Raw genomic sequence first — 22,954 nt, 5'->3', positions numbered from 1 at the left:
GGAGCTTGGAACAACCTGGGATAGTGGAAGATGCTTGTGGCAGCAGGGCTGGACTGAAAAACCTTTAAAAATCCTTTTCAACCCCAAATATCCCATAATTTAATGATTCATCACTGAGCAAATGAGGGTTATCCACAACATCCAGTGATTTCAGGGATGAACAGGATCCAGAGACCTCAACCACTTCCCTTCAGGTCAGACACACTCACATCTGTGGGATGGTTTGTGCAGCCTGACTTCCCTTCTGCACATCTGAGGAGGACAAAAATAATTCTGCCTGCTTGGAAATGTCCACACACAACTCCCCTGCCCTGGGATGCACTCAAAGTTGAGTTTTTAAAATAAAAAGCACTTTAATTTTAAAATTGAAGCCTTGACTCTCTGCCTAAAGCAACTGCTATTGTGCAGCTCTGAGCTGCTCACACATCTGCAGCTGAGAGCTTCCACAAAAGGCAGGAACTGAACTAAATGTCCCCCCTCCAAAAGGAAAAATTATCTGAATAAATATTGGAAACAACAGGGAGAGTCAGATCCCACTGAGAGTCTCTCATTTTAAGCTGGAAAAGGAGATTTAGCAGAAATTCTGCAGTGGGTGGGTTTTACACCCCTTGACATGAAACACATAAACAAGAGCTGAAAAATTAAAAAAAAAAAATGAAATATGAGGCTCAGAGCCATGAAAATTGCTTTAAAATGATCCTTGAATGGGAAAAACCCCAATGGATCAGCCATGCCTGCTCCTTAATGGATGCTGCTGGCTGGGAGCCAGCCTGGCAAAATAATTAATTTGTTTACACGAATAAATAATAACATGCAGCCTCCATCAAAGCATGGAGCCATCAGCACTGGTGAGCCATCAAAAGCTGCTGGCTGGGACCATTCTTCTCCTTAATAACCACTCATTTGATGGGAAGAAAACATTCCAGAAGCTCTCAGGGATGTCTCCTTGGGAAGTCACACGTTGAGTGATTCCCTGCATGGAGTGGGGGCCGTGGTAATTAACTCCAGCAAGTCATTATCCTGCAAAACAGCTGCACTTTTTAAGAATTTTTAATTTTATTTTTTTTTTTTTGATTTTCAGCTGTTGGAATTTGGCCAGAAAAGTATCAGGAGAATCATCCACACCATGCTGAGATAAGAAACCACAGAGGCTTTGAAGGGAAGGGAAAATTCCCACTCTGCTGCTCCAGAGAGAAGCAATTTGCATTTTTTTGGAGATGGACCAAGAGGTTTTTTAAGGCCAGTGACCACCTGGGTGGAAAGATTTATCACCTCGTTGAGAACCCTACAAGAACAGGCTGGAAGAAGCTGCCGAGGCACTTGTAGCCTAATTTAGGATCGATTTAAACAATTACAGCCTGAAATTTAATGCTGAATAATTTTGAGACAAATGAGTTTCACGGTGATTCAGTCTGCAAAGGGAAAAGAGTTTCAAGTGTTTTACATTTGAAGAGGGAAGAGTGGAAAACGAGGCAGTAAAATGGAATATTTAGAGAGGAGAATTTTATTTTTTTTTAAGGATGATCTTTGCAGGAATGGGGGAGGACACAATGCTGGAAAATCTCTGATCTCCCACCAAATTCAGCTTAAATATGTGCTGCTAGTGATCCCAAAATTCATGTTCCAATCACAGCTAAAGAGGCTTCAGAGAGATTTTGGGAAAAACAGGAAAAATCTGGGAGAAAACTTAATTCCCCATAATTCCATCGTATCCATGGTTAGGGTTAGGGTTATGCAGAAATAATTTTTTTTTTTTTTTTTTTTTTTTTTTTTCCCACTTTAATGGAAAATCAATAGGATTTATTTTAGGGAGCTATTTGGATGAGTTGGTTCAAAGAGCAGCAATTTTTCTTCTCTTTTCAGAGAATTACCCTTCTCTAATGCCAGGAACAGGGAGACCTCCTGACCACAGACAGTTTGACCAAGAATAATTCCAGTTTAAAATCATTTCCATCCATCATGAGAAACAAATTGAAGGAACAGGACAAAAAAAAAATTCCAAGCTACTCTGAGTCTTCAACCCCTGAGGAGCTTTAAGGAAATATATTGAAATATTTAAGGAAATATATTTTCATGTGAAATGAAGCCATGAGCCAAAAAAAAAAAAAAAAGTCTTTATCCATATTAAGGCTGATAAAGCAGCTCCAAAACATCATTTTCACTCCTGCAAAGAGAATTTTGGCATTTCTAAAGAAGCTGTTCCCCTCTAGAAACTTCTGGAAATGCTGTTTTGGAATTTGATTTTGCTTTGGCTCTGAAAGGACCATCCTGCACCCAGACAGGCACAGAGTTAGTGACCATTAATCCATCAAAAATTCTGGAAATGGCAACAAAAATAACAGTTATTGCTGTTATTGCCTGGCATTGTAATATCCCCGTGGTTTACAGCTCTAAAGTGGGATAGAAAATCCAGAAAAACTTTGGGATAAAGGTGCTGCTTCCCAAGGTGCTGCCAGTATTATCCATCCCTGAAAAGAGGATTTCCCAGGAGAGAGGGAATAACTTCAAAGGGTTAACAACAGCAAGAGTCAGTTCATTCCTTTCAGCCCCAGGTAACACAAGAAATCCAGAATTTTGGGGTGGGATTCCCCCCTGTCCAGTTCCCCATGGAATTGTGGTGACAACTTTTCTCACTGCTCCAAGCTGGAGTTCAAAAAAAGGTGTTTCAGGGGAGAATTCTCCAAACACTTCATCTCAACCCCAGTCCCTCACATCTGTTTCTGGTGGAGGGAGCTGTGGGGCTCCACATAATCACCAACAGGTTCTGGAGGATTGGATCCCACCTGCTCCTCCTGGGAGTTGGAATGTGGATTTAGGCTGATCCCACAGCTCTGTGACTGCCAGGTGTGCCCAGAACTTCTAAGGGAGACACACAGGAAAATGTTCCATCCCAATATTCCATCCCAATAAATATCCATTCCCCTGCCCCCTCTGTGTCCTGTCCCTCCATCCCTTGTCCCCAGTCCCTCTCCAGCTCTCCTGCAGCCCCTCCAGGCCCTGCAATGTGCTGGAAGCTCTCCCTGGATCCTTCCCTTCTCCAGCTGCCAATTCCCAGCTCTCCACAACCTCACATTGGATCCATCTCCTCTCCAAGGAATTGATGGATCCAGGGCCTTCCCTTGCAATCTCAGGGAACCATCAAGGCTCTCCCTTCCCTTTTCCTCTCTTTTCCATGCCCACTGTCCATCAAAATCCCTCTGGATGGATTCTGAGTGTCCTGAATCCCAGAATCCTGGGCTGCCCTGGCTGGGAAGGGAGCTCAGAGCTCATTGCAGGGACACCTCCCACATCCCAGGCTGCTCCAATCCTTCCTGGGACATTGCAGGGATCCAGGGATTCTCTGGCAATTCCAGCCCAGCCAGCAATTCCTAATTCCCCAATCTCCCCTTTCCCAATTCCCTGTGTCCTGTCCCTCCATCCCTTGTCCCCAGTCCCTCTCCAACTCTCCTGGATCCCCTGCAATGTGCTGGGAGCTCTCCCTGGATCCTTCCCTTCTCCAGGTGAGCACCCCCAGCTTGGCTCCAGCTCCAAGGATTCCTCTGGATTTGCTCCAGCAGCTCCACATTTTCCCTTACTGGACACACACCCAGGTCATGGCTGGACATGGACAACCAGGGATGTTCTGAGTGCTCACTGAGATGTCCTGAGTGGTCACTGAGATGCCCTGGGTGCTCACTCAGCCCCTCCCTACCTGCAGCAGGGGTCTCTGCACTCCCAGGACCTTCATGGTGTCAGCACTGGCCAGGATTTTCAGGGGATCCGAGGCTTTGGTGACTCCCTCGATCTCTTTGTTGATCTCTGCCAGGACCTGGCTGAGGAAGATGTTCTTGATGTACATGGTGAGGAACTCCCTCAGTGGGCACTGCTTGGCTGGGCCCAGCTCCATGGCAAACTCAATCTCCTGGATAAACCTGGAAAGCAGCAAGGAGAGAATAAATTGTAATTAAACCAAGCAGATATTTTAGATTTGGCTTTGCCAAAGAACCAAGCAGCAGTGGGAATGACCAGGGACTGTCCCAGCTTGAAAAAGAGAAAAGCTCCACAAAGTAGTTTAAAAAAAAAAAGATAAAATAAAAAAAATTGTTGAGAAGGAGAGATAAAATGAGAGGAAATCCACATCCCAGGCACAATTTGGTTTTTCCATTTGGGACATGCTGGGAAGATATCCTTATAAAAATAAAATCACCTTTAAAAAAGCTAAGATGCCACAAATCTCTTTTAAAAGCTTCCTTCTGGGCATGGTCACTTGATTCCCACAGGTGAGTTCCCCACCTCTAAACTGAACAACAGAATATTTTAGCTCAAAATCCAGAATAAAAAAACATGAAAAAAAAGCATGATGCCATTATCGCCCTGCTTCATGGATATCTGTTATGGTGTATTTTTATCAGCCTTTAATGTTCCATCCCAGGGTCCCATTCCTGAGCACACAGAGCAGCAGGATGATGCTGGGAATATTTTAGCACCAAATGTTTGCCATCTCCTGCAAAAACCTCTTTATTTCTGTGCTGCCATCTGGTTTCCATGGAGGAATTTATTCCAGAAATTACCTCGTCATGTCTTTAACTGCATCTGAGGCAATTATTTCAAAATAATTCAGGACTGGGTATCAGGAGCCATGATGGATTGAGATATGCTGTCCTGAGTTGTGCTGAGGGAGGCTCAGGTTGGACATCAGGAAAAATTTGTGCAGGGAGAAATGGAGGAGGCTGGCAGGGAAGTGTGGAGTCACCATCCCTGACAAAAACCAGGGATGTGGCACTTACACATGGCTGGATTTGATGATCTGAGAGGTCTTTTCCAACCTCAAGGATTCCATGATTTTATTCCTTAACACTGACCCTATTCCCAAACCCTCCAGTGAGATTTGCTTAATTATCCATCATTTTTTACCTCCACATTCCTCACTTCCCTTCCCATCAGTGACTGAGGAGCCAATTCCCAGGGATGATTTCTCTCCAATCTGAGTCTTTCCTCCCTAAATCCGCTCCCTGTTCACTCCATGGCTCTGAATTCCATCTGGACAATGTGGGGAGATCCCTTTGTGGAAGATTGGTTCTCCAAAGAGAGAGAGAGATGCAGCAGGGAGGGAATCACAGAACCTGGCAGTGAAATCCAGGTGAGAATGGGAATGAGTTTTGTTACACTGGGACACATCAGAGTTTTCTGGGAAGAGAGCAGAGACTCCACAGAGCTGCTCCCAGAAATACCAGAGCTCCCAGTGACACCACTCATGTCCTGCCAGGGTTGATGGGACTGTGTTGGACTCATTCACTGTGACCTCTCATGGCTGTCAAAAAATCTCCCACTCTCCCTTTATTAATCTATTCACAGAGCACAAAACTCCCCCAAAATGTGAATTTCACTATTAAACCCCATTCAGGTGGGAACTCAGGAACGAGCATCATCCAGCAAAGTGACAGCAACAACTTTTAAACACTTTCAAAATCCAGAAAATGCTCAGAAATGGCTAAACCAAGTAAAAAAAGCCTTTAAGAGGGAGAATGACCCCACCAGAGTGGCAGCTCCTGACCCCACATCCTGCTGCTGTTCCCAAGGTCTCCTGCATCACACACTAAAAGTCAGTGTGGAAAATGGTGTCACCAAGAATTTTTGCTTCCCAGTCCCTTCCTAAAGATCATCTCCAGAAAACTTGTTGTGTCCTTTTAAATTTTAATGTCTTGGCATGGATAAGACAAGAGTGGTTCACTTAATGCTGGTCAGGATCAAACCACATCCCTGTTTTCCTTGATGGGAACCATAAAATAATTGTGAATTATGAGGAGCTGCCAGACAGCCCTGACTGAGGGGGAGGTTTGTGAGTGCTCAGCATCACTTGTGATAAAAAAAACAAATTATAAGGAGCTTAGGAAGCAGATTTCAACTCAGTAGCAGCAGGACAAGTGGGATCCCATTTGCTGGGAACAGATTAAAAATTAAAAACATGAATTTTTTTGTATTTAAGAGAAGTCAGGGTTGGCAAAGAAGATGTGGCTGCCCCTGGAAGTGTCCAACTGTCACCTGAACAAATGTGACACCAAGAGTGATTCTTCTGCCACAAAATCCCACAGAAGTGTCAGCACTGAACTTCTTTCAAGGGGTCCAAATAAACCAAATTTGGGGTTATCTTCCATACCCTTCATCCAACAGTTCCTCTTGCTGGGAAACGTGGAGATAGAAATTCCCAGCCAAAGGAAAACTCACCAGAATTCAACCAGAATTTCTCCTCCTTCTCAGAAAAAAACAAATATCTCAGATATATTTCTCTAAAAAAATCAGCCCCAGCTGGGAATAAAAGACCAGCCAAACTTGAAGAAATCGAAAATGAGTGTTTGAAATGGGAAATGTTGGGTGGCATTAAAGAGCCAACAGATATTCCCTATTTTCTGCCTGGCAGCCACACTCTGTGCTATTTATTTATTTCAATTTCAAATGCTGCTGCCTGGCTTATTCCAACAGAATTCAGTCTCTGTAAAGAATAAAAAAGTATTTAACAGAATGGGGAAAAAAAAAATACATCCTGAGAGTCCTCTCCAGAAATGTTGTGTTACTCATCCAAGCCATCCATGGAACTTTTAGATGTCAAAAAAGGGAATTTCACCCATGGCTATGCCAGAAATTAATATTTATCCCAGAATGGTTTAGATTCTGGATCCTGGTCATTGTAGATATTCCTGGGAATTGCCTGAAATCCTAAAAAAAGGCTCACAGGGATGTCCCTGCTCTGAAGGACATTTTTAGATGTCACTGTGAGGATGGAGTTCTTCAACAGAGCAGCCAAAGGAAAAAAAAAAAAAAAAAAAATAATTTCCACCTTATCCTGAATTCAGAATCTGTATTTTTAAAGTGATGCACAATTTTCAACTTGTTTTATCCTCCTCTAAAAGCATTTGAGGTGATTTGTGGCTGCAATTAAGCATTCCCCTTAGACAGAGAAGCACTTTCAGGGAAATGAAGTAGCTTTTGGTAAATGACAGTCATTTGGATTAAAAAAAGAAAAAAAAAAAAGAAAATTTAATTCATTCAAACTCACAACTTAATTGGCTGTGAGCACTGTCTTACCTAAGCTGAAAGTGTGGGATAAAAAGCATAAAACCTAAAAAAACTGGGTGGATTGATTTAGAAACCTCCAACTCCTGCCTTCCAAGGTTTTCTTCTGCCTCCTTGTTCTCAGATGTTCTTCTAAAACATCATTAAAAGCAACTGAAGGCATTGGAAGTGCAGAGCATCAATGATGCCTTAATGATGATGGTAATAATATCTGAAATTCCCTCCTCAAAATCATGAATGACAGGAAAAAATATCAAATATTCCACAACCTTATTAAGACGATTTTTTCTGACATGCAGCCCGAATTTACATTTCATTTTTGTGTGACCCTGAACTGTTCCCTTCCCTCTGCCTCAGTCATGGAACATCCAAGTACCTGGGATGAAACTTTTGGGGAGATTCCATAGAGCAAGGAAATATTAAGGAAACACCAGAAATCCCTTGAGAACTGGATCCCAGGTGCTGACAGAATGGAAAATTCCAAAGGAAATTAGGGATAAAATACCCAGGATTGTGAATTCTGGAAAGTGGAAAATCCCACTCAGGGATCTGATCACACACCCAAAGATCCTGATCATTACACAAGAGCTGAACACAATAAATGCAATTAAATTCAAATAATTCACTGCAGCACATGGAGCATGGATCATTGCCACTGCAGACCAATCAAACAGATCCTAAACTAACAGAAATCACATTATTTTGCCCAAAATCTTCACTGCAGGGAATTATTTTGGTCCATGATCATCCTCCCCCAGGACTGATGTTTCACACCTTGCTGATAACAACATTATAGAGATTATCTTCATTCTGATTCTGTACAAAGTCACTCTAAAAAGAAGAAAAAAAGGTTTAAAATCTTTTCTAGGTGACCCCAAAATGTGATTAAAATTAAAATTATCACCAAAAGAATTGTAAATAGCTCTGGGAGACTCAAAGGAGGTTTTACTGTTTTAAGTGTGTTTTAAATATTAGCAAAACCAGACCAAAGAAATCACCAAATACCAGACAAAAAGCATGAATTTTCTACTATTTTGAAATATTAAATAGCCTAGAAAACATCCAGAGGAGTTACAACCAGAGGAATGACTGCTGCTAACAGCAAACACGACATTTGGGGTGTTTTCCTCTAAAATATGAATTAATAATGAATTAAAAGTACCTGGCAGCACCAGCCAGAGTTGTTCCCACAACCCCAAGCTGAGTTTAATGGGTTATTTTGGATAAATCACCAAATTCAGTCCTTCCCCTGTACAAACACAAATTCCCAAACCATAAAAAGGTTCAACTGCTCGAGATAATTCTGTTGGTTACTGTAAAAAGGTTCTATGTCCCCACAGAGCTGAGAGCTTTAGTGCTGGAAGATGAAAGAGTCCAGGACTTCTCTTTTCTAACAGCTAAAAAAATACAAAAGATTTAAAGAATCGATTTCTGTGTTGGGGTTGCTCAGCCATGAGATTGAGGTAAGAACTGCCTCCTTCCCCTGCAGGTGTGACAGAAAAATCAGTGTTTTGTTGTCTCTGAGGTGCTGCAAACACCCACAAACACTCTGGGAAAAAAAAAAAAAAAAATTAAATTAAAATTTAGCTCTCAACTGCTGCTAAAAATATTGTTTCTTTAATGCTCAGCTGCCACCTGGAGCACACAAATTCCTGATGTAACTCTCTCAAGGTGCAGTTTCTACTGATGTCTCCAGAGGGGAATATTGGCTCGTATTTGGCACCAGGAGATGCAGAATTAATCAGATCTGGAGGTTCATGATGTGGAGAAATATTTACCTGCAGCTCAGATTCCTCCCTTGTCCTTCCCAAATATCCCAAGACCTCACCCAGTGGAAGTTTCTGGTTGGGTGGATGCTCAGATCTCCTGCTCTCCATCCTCTCCTGCGAGGGCAGGAGGGAAATTCAGGAATCAGCAGCAATTCCAAGTTTTGCCAAACCTCAGGAAGAGCCAGGAGGGATTTCCCCAATGGGATTGTGTTGGGTTGATGTGGCAGCAATGTGAGTTCTGTTAACCCAGCTGGGGCAGTGACCCTGATCTCCATGGGAGATATCTCCTGTTAATGGGCCAGCTGTTAAAACCAGCTGGGACAGTTTTCTTTATCTTTCCCACAGCCCATCCTCCCTCCAGGAGATATCTCCTGTTCATGGCCAGTGAGTCCCAGGCCATGACTGATAAAATTCCATCATCCCACTGGGAGATGCTCCAGCCAGGGGAGGAGCCAAGCCTTTCCTACCCAGATCAAAACTGACATTTTGGACACCAAGGCACCTTCTTTCCACTGCATTCCAGAGGAAAACCAGACCTTTGCACATCATCCCTGCACCTTCAGAGGAAACTGCACCTTCTCCAGGAGCACTGCTCCAGCTGAACCACATCTGCCCCTGCAGGAGGATGCAGCCACCATTGAATGGGACTGTGCCAACACCCTGACTGACTGACGGGTGTCAGCTTGGATTCTGACTCTGGCAGGGTTGGGATTGTTCTGTGTAATACTGCATTTCTATTTTAATGTTCCTAGTAAAGAACTGTTATTCCTAATTCCCATCTCTTTGCCTGAGAGCCCCTTAATTTCAAAATGATAATAATTTGGAAGGAGGGGGTTACATTCTCCATTTCAAAGAGAAGTTCCTGCCTTTACTGGCAGACACCTGTCCTTCAAACCAGGACAGGGAGAAATCTGAAAGAGGAGCAGCCAGGAGTTTGGGGAACCTCCTGGAGAAAATGAGTTCCAAAAGGAACAAAATGGCACAAAACTCACTGTGAGAGGAGAGCTGTGAAATGTCTCAGCATCACAGCCCTGGGAAATGGGAAAACATGGGGAAAAATGTTGTGTGGGACAAGGGAATGGGGGTCCTTTGCTTAGGGAACAGCTTTGAGCTGAAAGATGGTGGGGTTCAGTGGGATATTGGAAAGGAATTCTTGGCTGGGATAGAATTCCCAGAGGAGCTGTGGCTGCTCCAGGATCCCTGGGATGTCCAAGGCCAGGCTGGAGCAGCCTGGGACAGTGGAATTGTTCCATCCTGGCACTGGATGAGCTTCCAGGTCCTTCCATCCCAAACCATCCTGGGGCTGCTGTTTGGCTTTCACCCCCTACAGCAGATGGCCCCACACCTTTGCAGAGGTTTCAGCTCAAACCTCACAAAACTCAGGGTTTGTTTGGACCCTAAAGACTCTCTGAGCCAAACCCCTGCAGGTTCTTTACAAGGTGAATCTGGAAGCAGGAAACCTGTGAGAGGATGGTTTTGTCTCTTCCTTGTTTATGGAGGATCTTTTTGGGGGTGTCCAGGTACACAGAGCCTGAGTTTCCCTAGGAATGAACATTTGCAAAGCCAGAGATGCTCCAAACTGCAGGGGGGGATGGGATCATTACCAAAAACCCCAACTGTGCACATCCAGGGAACAGGGAAATGTAAAATGCTGCTTTTCCAGGGACTGGGGATGTCCAGCTCAGCACAGCACCAGGCTTCACTTCAGCCTCAAATCCAGCTTTGATAGCTCCTACATCATCCTTAGTCACCAATAAAATAAACTAATAATTGATATATCTTCACTTTATACAGAACTGAGCAAACCCACTCCTGTTCCAGCCACCTCTCTGCTTCTCTGTACTAAATTTCTGCTCTCTCAATCTTGACCCCCTGAATTTCCAGCCCAAAACCAGAGTGAGGTGGAACCAAGCTGCCTGTAAGTGACAAGATTGCTCTGAGATGGAGATGATAACCCAAAATGACCACTGGACTAAATCATCCTCAATCCATTTGTAATTTAAATCCAATCCTACAAAAGATAAATGCCCCAACTACTCCATCAATCCCTCACTCTAAAGGTCTGTGAAGTTCTTGTTTTATGTGAACCCAGGGCACGAAGCCAAACCTGGAGGATTCCACCATTTCTCCTTTTTAGAAGTTCCATCAAAGCTAAGTCAAAGCTTTATTTCTCACAACAGGTAACAGCATTTCTCTGCTACTTAGCTCCGTGCAGGGTAAGAAATACATCCAGCCCTGCTTTAAAACCACTGTAATTTTACACAATCCCCACAACTGCACAGGAATTCCTGCCCATCACACAGAAATATTGTGAGGCAGCATTAAATGTGTGTAAAGCACTCGGGTATCACAGCAATAATTATGTTAACAGAGCCAGCACATAATGTCACCCTATTAACCAAGCCAAACATGAAGTTCACTAACTTCAGCTTTTCCTATTATTAAATCCCATTTCCTTTAATGTCCTATTACAGTTTGTTGACCACCACTGGAATGTAATGATACCCCCCACAACTTCACATTTTCTCCTGAGCACAACAGCTCTGTAAAAATTAACTTGTTATTCCCATTATTTTTATTTTTTTTTTTTCTCGATTAGATCTGGTTCTTTGTGCTCCAATCCCCCAGCTCTCAATCTGGCCCCTTTTAAAAAGCAACATTTGCTGAGGATAAATCTTTCCAATGGCTCTGTTAATAGAGGAGCTGTATGACAGCTTTACAAATGGGCAAACTGGGGGTTATTAGATTTTGTTGTTGTGATTTAGAATGGGAACATGGGGATGGCTTTGGAAGAACAACTGGGAGCAGCCAGAGGTTTGAAAGCCCCTGGATTTGGGGTGGCACTTTCTGTGAGCCTGCAAGAGCCAGGATCAGATCAGATGTGCTGCAGCATCAGGCAGCAAAGATCCCCATCAGTGTCTGTGACTCCAGTTAGTCCTGTCTGCCTCGTGCTGACATCCCAGTAAATCCATGGACAGATGGCAAATCCCTCATTAGCACCCCACTGACTCCCCACTCTCCAGAGTGGGGACAGCCATGAAATCCTAAAAAACACGCCCAAATTAAGGGTGTAACTCCAGAGCCCACCTGGAGACAGGGCTGGAGCACCTTGGTGGAGGGAACTGGGGACAGGGTGAGATGTCTGCTGGGGACACCTGGGGTGGCAGCACCAGGGCAGGGGGAGGAGTGCTCCTCTCACAGCAGCTGCATTTTCTGCCATCAAGGTGGAGAAAAGGCCAGGAGGGCCAGTTAAACATTCCCTAGCCTGTGTCCATTTGGAGAAACAGAGTTCCATGGACAAGCCTGTGCAATTCCCAGACTGTCTCATTTAACAGCTGGAAACAAGGCACCATCACTTCAGAAATCTCTGGCAGAACATGAACTCCCTTTATCCCAGTCAACGCCAGGTCTGTTCTTGCATCAAGCAACCCTCTTTTCACATTTTATCATGTACCCAAAAATGTTGGTAAGACCCTGAAACACGTGGGATGGAGTAGAACACAGATCCCACATCATTTCCGTGTTATTGCCTGACCTGAGAATCTGGCTGGGACAATCACAGAACCCTTCAGGTTGGAAAAGTGCTCTGAGATCATCAGTCCAACCATTCCCAGCTCTGCCAAGGCCATCCATGTCCCCAAGTGCCACATCCACAGGTTGGAAATCCCTGCAGGAATGGGGACTCCAGCACTGCTCTGGGCACTTCCAGTGCCTGACTGTTGTTTCCATGAAGGAATTTTCCCTAAAATCCATCCGGAGGCCGTTCCCTCTCCTCCTGTCCCTGTTCCCTGCAGCAGAGCCCGACCTGGGGCTGTCCTGGCAGGGACACAAGCTCCCCCTGATCCCCCTTTTCTCCAGACTGAGCCCCTCCCCAGCTCCCCCAAACCCTTCCCAGCCCCATTCCCTGCCCTGCACCCCTCCAGCCCCTCCAGATCTCTCCCCAGGATCCCAGGTGTCCCTCAGGGGACAGTCCCTGCCCTGGGGCTGGCACAGCTCATTGGTCTCTTGCCCACACAAGAGTTTGGTTTTAACCACACTCAATCCCATGGAAATTATGACAGAAGAGTGGGGACAACACAAATCCCTCCAGGACACCCAGGTCAGGAATCACACACCCAACAATCAATAGGAGCACAAGAACTTTTTCCTTTCTCACCAGCCCTGGGCATGCAGCACCACAGAGGAGAAAAAACAGATTTTCCAGAGCAGCTGTGGCTGCCCCTGGATCCCTGGCAGTGTCCAAGGCCAGGCTGGGGGGTTTGGGTCACCCTGGGGCAGGGAAGGTGTCCCTGCCCATGGCAGGGGTGGAATGAGATGAATTTTAAGGTCCCTCCCAACCCAACCCATTCTGTGCTGTTCAGTTCCAGGTGCTTGCACAGGAACACAAAGATCCTGTTCATAAAGAGCTGCCAGGGTAACAATTCTGCACTTTTGAGGTCGGGATCACCAGCCAGGTGACTTTAACCTAATCACAGCTGCAGGCTAATCACTGTCATTAGTTAATTGGCTGAAGAACTGAGCTGAGTGGGACACATCAATATTGCTATTTAGGAACTCAAGAGCCAGTGATCAAAGACCTGGCTGTGCTCCAGGTTCTCATCATTAATAAATTCACAGCTTGGCCACAGAGCCAGAATTTGCAGCTCAAAATACTCAAAATGCTCCAAAAAAAAAAAACAAAAAAAACCCACCAAAAACCAACCACCATCAGCAATAAAAAACCCCCACAAACAAACAAAAAAACCCAACCAAACAAAAAAAACAAAAACAAAAACAAAAAAAACAACAAAAACCAAAACAACAACAACAAAAAACACGACTAAAAGGAAAAAACCCAACAAAAAAAAAATTGGAAGTTTCCCACATGAAGGAATTTATGGCAAGGATTTATGGCTCAGTGGGCTCCTTTTACAAGGAGAGGTGTTTGCAGGATGTGTTTGGGGAAAACAGAACCAGATTCCAGAGGAAACAGAAATGAAAAACTGGGATCTGGGATTGCCTTGGATCATCCACCTCATTTGGCATCCAGGGGCTGGGCCAGGCTAATGAGGAGAATGGATTTGGAATGTTCCCTGTGCTACTGGAGGCAGCAAATTTGGACAAATTGGATGCTGTGCCTCCATTAAGGATCATTCCTCTTCTCCAAAGTGTGAAGGCCTTTGTTTGTTCCAATGGCCTCAACACCAGGAGTTACATTATTCCAAACCAAAATAATTTCACTAATTCCCATTTGTGGCTGATTTTTTTTTTTTCTCCCCCAGCTCCTGCTCCTCAAACCTGGAATGAGGAATTCCTGACAGCTGCTGTCTGCTGCCCAGGAGTGATCCTTAAAAATCACACTTAATTCATCACCTAACAAAGCTCCTGCAAACAAGAACACAAACACACCCAGGGCTGTTACTGCCAGTGGGAAAACGATTTCCTGCCCCTGGGAAATGCCAGTGGATGTTCAGGTGTGTGTCAGGCTGATTATCCCATAATTACAGTGCACAGCTGACACAAGGAGCAGATTGGGTTCCTTCAACATGGAATTGTGGAAGATGGGGCTGGAAGGACAGAGTAAGGCACACTCTGGCTCTTAATTACAGGTTATCAGATCAAGGGGGGTGTGCTGGTGTGACAATAAATTATCTTTGCACACAGACACAGAGCAGAGCCGAGGGCAGGGCACTGACCAGGAACATCCCTCTCAAATCCAGCTGGGACAGGCTGCTCAGAGTTCTGAGAGGTTGTAGAGAATTCCCATCCCATAATGAGAGGCACAAAGTGCCTGGTGACTCTGCCACTGTCCTCAGCCTCCCCCTGCCACAATCCAGTGCTTGGAAAGGGACAGGTCCCATCCTTTTCCATGGGTAAGGGGATGGGATGGGATAATGGGATAATGGGATGGGATGGGATGGGAATGGACAGGATGGGATAGGAAGGGATGGGATCCATGGGATGGGATCCATGGGATGGGATGATGGGATAATGGGATGGGATAATGGGATCCATGGGATAATGGGATGGGATAATGGGATGGGATGGGAATGGACAGGATGGGATAGGAAGGGATGGGATCCATGAGATGGGATCCATGGGATGGGATGGGATAATGGGATAATGGGATGGGATAATGGGATGAGATGGGATAAGGGGATGGGATAGATGGGATGGGTTGGGATAATGGGATCCATGGGATAATGGGATGAGATGGGATGGGATGGGATAAGGGGATGGGTTGGGATAAGGGGATGGGATAATGGGATGGGATGGGATAAGGGGATGGGATGGGATAATGGGTTGGGATGGGTTGGGATAATGGGTTGGGATAAGGGGATGGGATGGGATGGGATGGGATGGGGTAAGGGGATGGGATGGGATAAGGGAATGGGTTGGGATAAGGGAATGGGATGGGATGGGATGGGATAAGGGGATGGGATGGCAGCTCCCCCCTGTCATGGGATGGGATCACACTCAGAACTTCAGGATTTTCCAAAGGGACACTCCAGAGGCACAGTGCCAGGAAATCTTTAGCCTAATTAACTCTTCACTGTCAATCAAAGAGTTCTTCCTAATCCAGTCACAATCCCACAAGCACAGGGTCAGTCAGAGCTCGAGGTTTTCCAGAGGGATGGCAAAACCCCACATTTATTGGGTTACAAGGATTTTACTGCACTGGGGGTGGGAATTCTTCCAGTCTGAATTCCCTGCACATAAAGCCTCATGTTTGTGTTTATATTCCTTCAGGGCATGACACAGCTCTGGGCTTGGGAAGCTGAGAGAGGTGGAAATAAATCCTGGGAACCACCAAGATATTCAGCAGCAATCTGAGAAAACATGAGTGGGTTTTGTGGCCACCTGCACTGTAAATTCTGCTCAGCTTCCTTATACTCTCTCCTTACAACTCCCAATTCTTTTCAATTACCAAAAAAGAGGGAAAAAATATATGTACAATGTAGCAATGCAGCTTCATGGATATGATGGATGTTGCAGCAGTTTTAGTTTGGATTTTTTCCATGAATTTTTATTGCCCTGAGCTGTAAGAACTGCACCAGGAATCCTGATACTTGTCCTAACTCATCCAGCCCTGTGTGAATCATTTCAGTCCTCTGCATATTTCATCTTTTTCCTCTAACTAATAGTGCTTGAACACTGTGAATAATTTATTACTCAGCCCAAATTTATGATCATGCTGATTCTTTTTTCTTGTAAAGAAACACATTTTCAGAATATATTGATTTCAGCTGGAAGGGTTCCAGGTTGGACTGGGCTTGGGATGGTGGAAGGAGTCTCTTCCCATGGCAGGGGGTTGGAATTGGGTGATTTTCAAATTCTTCTATTTTAATGGGATGTTCCAGCCTTCAGCTGATGAATTTAAACCCCTGTGATGTCATTTAATCATAGAATTTAGGGGAGATTGAATCCAAACCTCTGCCATATTCCTCAGACAGTGAGGAGAGCAGGAAGAAGAATCCAAGAACTCTGCTCTCCTTGGATTTTTCCCCTTGAACACCAGCATGCAGCACTCAGCCCCAATGAAATAACACCTGAAAAAAAAAACCTCCTCTGAGTTCCTCCCTCTCTCTATTTATTTACACCCCATGCCCTTATCAATGAAATCATAATTGCACTGATAGCAGCACAGCAGCAGCAGATGGGCCCATGGAAAATGTAAAATAAACCCAAGATTCTGCCAATTCAACGAATCCAATGGGTTATAAATATTTCTTTCCATATCACAAACACACATTATTTGAGATTAGGCTCTACCTAAGTAGCTCCTGATCAGTTTATCTTTGAAAGATGAGGGATTTGGGAGATGTGCACTCCTCAGGAGGAGTTTTTGAGAGGAGCAAAAAGTGGGAAGAAATGGGGGAAAAAAAAGTGAGGAAAAAGGAGAAATGAGAATAGAAAGTTTCTGGTCGGTGGTGGGTACCAGGGATCCCTGAATTTGTGCAAAAATAGGAACAGGAGGAAGGAAAATCCCACAAATCATGAAAAAGTTCCATCCAGCAGTGAGCACAAACCACAGTCCCCCAGAACTGTGGGAATTAAACCAATGGGATATTCATGGGATGGGGATTGAGGAGCCAGAATACAAAATACAGAATATAAAACTGTGTGGGAAGCAAATTCCAAAAGTGATTAACAACATTCAGCAGAATTAGCTGAAAACTGAGGACATGCAGAGCTCAGAGATGCTCTGATTAAAAACAGCTGCAAAAGTTTAAGATCAAGTTAAGGAAATCAGAATAAACTCTGAGTCCTGGACCAGTGGAGGACCTAAAGAAAAAAAAAATTGATTGGATTGGAGGTTTTAATTAAATAGAAAAAACCCAAACACCTTCTGTGTTTCTTTACCCATTTAATTCATCCCTGCTTTAGGATCAGGGCATGGAATATGGAAAAATATTGGATTTATATCTCAACAGGTGCACTCAGCATTAAAAAGGCCCCACCCTGAATCTACATCCAAAAACTTCCTCAGCACTCCCTGGATTTACAAAGCCTTGGGTCTGAATGAAGCCAAGAAAAGTTAATTAAAAAAATAATAATAATGTCCCTTGTAATTGATCCCTCCTGCTGTGCTCTCCTCTCACCTCCTTCATTTGCCACAGTCTTAAAGAACAGAGCTCCCAAAAATTAAGTTAATGAGGAAAAAAGGCAAGGAAAGTCATCCTCAGGAAAAATTCCATGTGAATAGAAAGTGGTCACATGATGAAAAAAACCTGAAACTCTTCCCAGATTTCAAAAGCTGCTTGGAAAGGATGGAAAGAAGGATGGAGACAACTGGCCTGGAATATTCCATGAAATTACTGCCAGTCCTGAACTCCTCCAGACACAGGGAATTCCTCCACTTCCCTAAAAAATAAATCTAAAGATTTTATGAAGCTCAGACCTCTGAAGAAGAAGGAAAAACCAAAATCTTTAAATCTGTTCCTGACCTTTGGGGTAGTTCTGTGGGACCTGAACAAACCCTGAGCACCTTTCCCTCTTTGGAAAATTGGAACTCCCTTCTAAAATACCTCATGGATTAGTGATTATTGGGAAAAATAGAGAATGGGTGAAAGCCAGACAGGGATCCTACACAGCACAGATGCCCAAAATAAAAAATAAAATAATAATTAAAAAAACAACAAACCAAACCAAACCAAACCAACAAACAAACAAAAACAAAAAAAAAAAAAACAAAAAAAAAAAAACCAAAAAAACCCAAAAAAACCCCAAAAAAACCCCCCAAAAAAAAAAAAAAGCAAAAAACCCTAAAAAACTCCAAAAAACCCCACAAAAACCCAAAAAAACCACAAAAAAACCAAAACAAAAAAAGTCAAAAAGTAAAGACAGAAGTCCTGAAGACCCAGCACTGCCCATCCCTCCAGGGATTTCAGGGATCCTGCCCTTCCAATGCTTTTCCAACCTCTTCTAGCCCTTTCCATGAAGAATCCAGCAAAATACAGACCTCAAATTTCTTGCTTTATCTCCCACTTTTTTATCTTCCAAATAAACCCCTAAATGAGTGACAATGACAGAGCACAAGGGATGAGAAGATGTTGAACAATGCCCAGAAAATCAATTTCCAACTGCTGGTTTTGTTATTTAGATTTAAGAAAAAAACACCCCTCACATAAAGAACTCTGTGTTTGAGCTATTGAGAAACCAGAGACAAAATGCAAAATTCAGCAGCATCCAGTAAACTATTACAAAAATATCAATTTATAGACAAGCTCATTAAATGTTTTGTATTCAAGCTTTTTGCTTCTACAGTAAAAGTGGCAACTGGATATAAATTTCAAGCAGAAACTTGCAGCTTGCAAAAACAAAAGTACAACTTTGGAATGGAAATTTCACCTCCAAAGATAATTTCCCATTGCTGGCTCTCACCAGTGCATGAATTATCCTCTCAGGGATGCATAAATAGGATTTGTTTGATTGCTTGATCAGCTCTTAATTGTATCAAATCTTCTGGAGCAGTGGGAGATATCCCAGGGATATTTGGAAATTCCTTGTTTGAAGACATAGCAGGGACAAAATTCTATCACTCCTATGGAGGAGCAGGGCCTGAAATCATGAATTCATAATTAATGAAATCACAATTAATGCCACAACAATCTTGGAAGCAGCCAGGAAAGGGACAAATTAGTAGGGAAATATTGCCAGCATTTTATTTAAATGAACTTTGAAAAAGTCTGGGGTGACAGGAGCAATATTGGAGCCTAATAAGGGATTAAAATTAAATGGAGCAATTACAGCAAAATTTGACCAAATACAGGATTAGGTGGAGCAATTACAGCAAAATTTGTTGGAAAAAAGACACAAAGTTTGTCACCATCACTGCTCTGAAGCCACAATTCCAAGTGATCCTGAGCTGCAGGACACTTGCCAAGGGTCCTGGTTTTCAAGAGAAATCCAGCCAGGTGAATTTTCCTGCTGTAAAATTCCTGGGAGACATTTCCCAATTCAGTGTGTTCCAGATCCAGCTGTGATTTCCAGGTCACTCTGGATTCCCAATCCAACCAAGAAACTCCCCCCACTCTGGGATTCCTCCCCTTGGGCTGTGAGAGGTAACTGAGGGTGAGGAGTCCCAAATTCACAAATATTCTGAGTTGGAAAGGACCCACAAGGATCAAATCCAACTCTTAAAGAAAAGAACTCTCAGAACATCAGCTGGAGAAAACTTTGTCCCACCAAACCTCAAGGCCAGCAAAAAACCAGACAAAGAACTTGGTAAACCAGGAATGACACAAAACCAGGCTGATTTTTTTGAGAAATACATCTGAGAAATTTGTTTCTTTTTTTTCTGAGAAGGAGGAGAAATTCTGGTGAGTTTTCCTTTGGCTGGGAATTCCTATCTCCACATTTCTCAACAAGTGGAACTGTTGGATAAATTCCATGCCAGTGCTGGGAGAGGAGAGCATCACCACTGGGGAAAAAAAAAAAAAAAAAAAAATCTTCAAATTTCTATAGAAAAGGAGGAGATGGGAGAAATATTCCAGGAAATATTCCTCTCACCATGCTGAGCCCTGCAGGAATTTGAGCCCAGCAGGAATTCCAGCCCTGCCCATGGCATCTGGGAAAGGCTCTGTTGAGTGTCAAAGCATCTCCTGGGATATTCACTGTTCATCCTGGCAAACCACTCCAGTTAGGGGAGGAGGGGGAGGCAGCTCTTGTGTCCCTCACTTTTCCAGCCTGGATGAGTCCTGACAGCCCATGATTGCTGCAGACAGCCCCTAATTAACTGTCATTAGCAAACACATGTCAGGGCTCAGGGCTGGATCTGCTAATTTACCTCCGGAATACTAAAAACTGTCTTGAAACTGGTGAGTTTTGTTGTCTTATTAAACATTCCCTACCTCCCCAATTCCTAAAGCCTCCTCTTTGGAATAAATGATGGGTTAAAAGTGTTTCTTTTCCTCCTCCTTGCTGTAGGCAGCCCTAAGACACAAACACAGGGGAAAGTGGGAGCTCTGCAGAGCCAGGAGGTGACAAACGAAATAATTCTATCCAAACCACCACAGTGAACGTGGAGCTGAGTTTTGTGGAGCCTCTTGCACAGTCAGGCTTGAGTTCTATTTTATTTTTATTAATTAGAGTGGGCTTAAATTAACCCAGCTCTGTTTCTGCAAGGACATGGGGGAGCAGAGCAGAGCAGCTGGATGGAAACCTCTCCATGGAATTCTGGTGACCCCTTTGCTGCACAAAGGAAGAGAAATTTATGGGCTCAGGTATGAATTTAAGGGGGTAAAAGATAATTCTTCCCTGTGAGGGTGCAGAGCTTTGGAACTGAATTCCCAGAGAAGCTGTGGCTGCTCCTGGATCCCTGGAAGTGTCCAAGGCCAGGCTGGATGGGGCTTGGAGCAGCCTGGGATGGTGGAAAGTGTCCCTGGATGATTTTAAACCATTCCAGGATTCTTTGGTATCTGTTTTAGCCCTTCCTTCACTGCTGTGGAGGCTGGTGATGCTCAAGGGAGGTTCTGACCCCATTTCCAGCTGCTCTGGAATTTGTTTAATCCTCCTGAGGGTACCACCAGCAGGATTCCACCAAATAAATCTTTATTTAACTTTTCTTTCATTGCTGATACAGGGAAATATTCTCATCCCCTTCTCCAGGTGGGCAACAGAAGTGCAAAGAGGGATCCACCTGATGGTTTTTCACACAAAAACATTGAGGTAAAGCAGAATCCTCCAATGAACTGTGATGGCTTTGGGAATTTTGGGAACTGGTTCCCATCCCTGAGATGCTCCTCGTGTGGGAAGGCAAGAGAACTGATGGCTGGAAATGATTCCTGAAACAGAGATTCCCACTAATGGGCATTTCCAGCAGTTCTCATTAATGTCATTATTGATCCTTCCACTTCTCTGTATTTTCTCCTGTGATTCTTCAATTTCCTCTATTTTTTTTCCCCCTGTGATTTTTCAATTACAATATCCAGCAGTGCCCCTGTGCCCATTGCTGTGTACAGAGGAGCAAATCCCTCATTTCTGTAAAATTCCCATTTCCTGGCACTTTTTCCACGGTGATTATGAACAGACAAGGTGCATTTTGAACATTTGCTCAGCAAAGCACTTCAGGCCATGCTGTGGATGCACTTTGCAATTTTACTGGTTCCACTCCTCTATTCCCAACACAAGGCAGAATTCAAACCACAGGTGAAAAATGCCACAAGTGGATGGACATAAATATCAGGCAACTTCTAAATTTGTCCTTTTAGACAAAATCTTTCTGCTGATTTTGTGGCAGAGTTGAAAATAACTGCAATTAGTGAATGTTTAAGATGAATAGATTGGCTTGTGTGTGAATTCCACAGGATTCCAGGAGAGTTTGCATTTCCTGCCCAGTTTCATTTCAGAGTTTAAGAAGGCACAGAAGGACTTTTTGGGCCCCACACATTCATTAATATTCTGCTCATCTTCTGATGAAGTTCCCATTCAATTGAAAAATGCATTGAAGTTTCCCATTTCTTGAAAAATGCAAAGAAACATCCCCAAACTTCCTGGGATGAGGACAAACCCTCCCCATCTCCCTCCATAATCCTGGTCATGTTTTTATTTTCCTCCAGGAGAATTCTTTCCTCCATCTGCTCCTCCTGTAGGAGCTGCTTCCTCCTTTTCCTGCTTTCCTGAGGTTCCCAACTAAAACACATTTATCCAAATACCAAAAACATTTTGCAGAATTGATCAGCAACTCAAACAAACAACAACCTGCAGAAGTCAAAGCCCTAAAGATTTCCCAGACACAGACACAACCCAGATGGGTGTGGGTGTGTGGATGAACACAAACCCCACTGATAAATAACAATACTTGGTTATTAACTCCCTTCTGGAACATGATTTGAGATATTTATGGCATCACTTTCCTCTCTGTTTTTGGGGCTGAACAGAAATTAACCCCTGGAATGGGCACAGCATTAAAACCCTGACAAGGCTCTGGCTGTGTAATGTGTTTATGGCTCTCTGCATTAAAAAAAAAAAAAAAAATTAATTAAAAGCTTGGTAAAAGGTCAGAAATTGCACAGGTTTACATTTTTCTAGCATGAGAAAGCAGTTTCTTTCCAAAGCCTGAAGACAAATGTACTTTTTCTTTGTCAGATGGAAAAAGGTCTTGGAGGGTGATAAATAGCAGAGCTGTCCAATTTTGTAATCCAGTCAGAAAAAATAGACATCTTTGTGCTGAGGTACAAATCAAACCAGCTTTTTCTTTCCTTGCTTAATCACCAATTAAAAATACAATCTATTATGTGAAGTCTCAGGTAATCTAAATTGAATTTCATTCACATTAAAGAATGGAACCTCTCATTTGACAAAAATGAAGCAACTATTCTTTTGGATTGCCCACAGAATCAGTAATTTAGTTGAACTGGAAAGTGTGTGGCTTCTCAGAAAAAGACTTACACTGCTGATTGTGTTAAGCAAATAATAATTAACACAAGTACATACAGCTCTAATTAGCAAGGAACTTAATTAAACAAATACACCAGCACAGCAAAATGCATAACAAAGTAATTGTACAGCCTTGCCAACGTGGCTTTTATTTTTACACAGTGATTATAAAACAATTTTGGGTAGAGAGGAGCAGAAATCAGGCTCTGCCCAGCCCCTCTGATCCCAGGAAATGATGTGGAATTCCCTGCACTGCCTGGAATTCTCTGCACTGT

At 43.5% G+C, this 22,954-nt stretch overlaps 1 protein-coding gene across 1 annotated transcript in view; it reads right to left on the bottom strand.

The window, feature by feature from the left end:
• Positions 1-22,954, bottom strand: part of EXOC4 (exocyst complex component 4) — a 280,009-nt gene that overhangs the window by 58,469 nt on the left and 198,586 nt on the right. Inside the window, exon 11 of the mRNA XM_056482278.1 lies at positions 3,692-3,911. Within this exon, the coding sequence (XP_056338253.1) occupies positions 3,692-3,911 (220 nt within the window). The remainder of the gene's footprint in view (positions 1-3,691; positions 3,912-22,954) is intronic.

Source organism: Oenanthe melanoleuca, chromosome 1A (genome assembly GCF_029582105.1).
Source record: "Oenanthe melanoleuca isolate GR-GAL-2019-014 chromosome 1A, OMel1.0, whole genome shotgun sequence".
Lineage (NCBI taxonomy): Eukaryota > Metazoa > Chordata > Aves > Passeriformes > Muscicapidae > Oenanthe > Oenanthe melanoleuca.
This window is presented reverse-complemented; position numbering and strand designations above follow the sequence as displayed.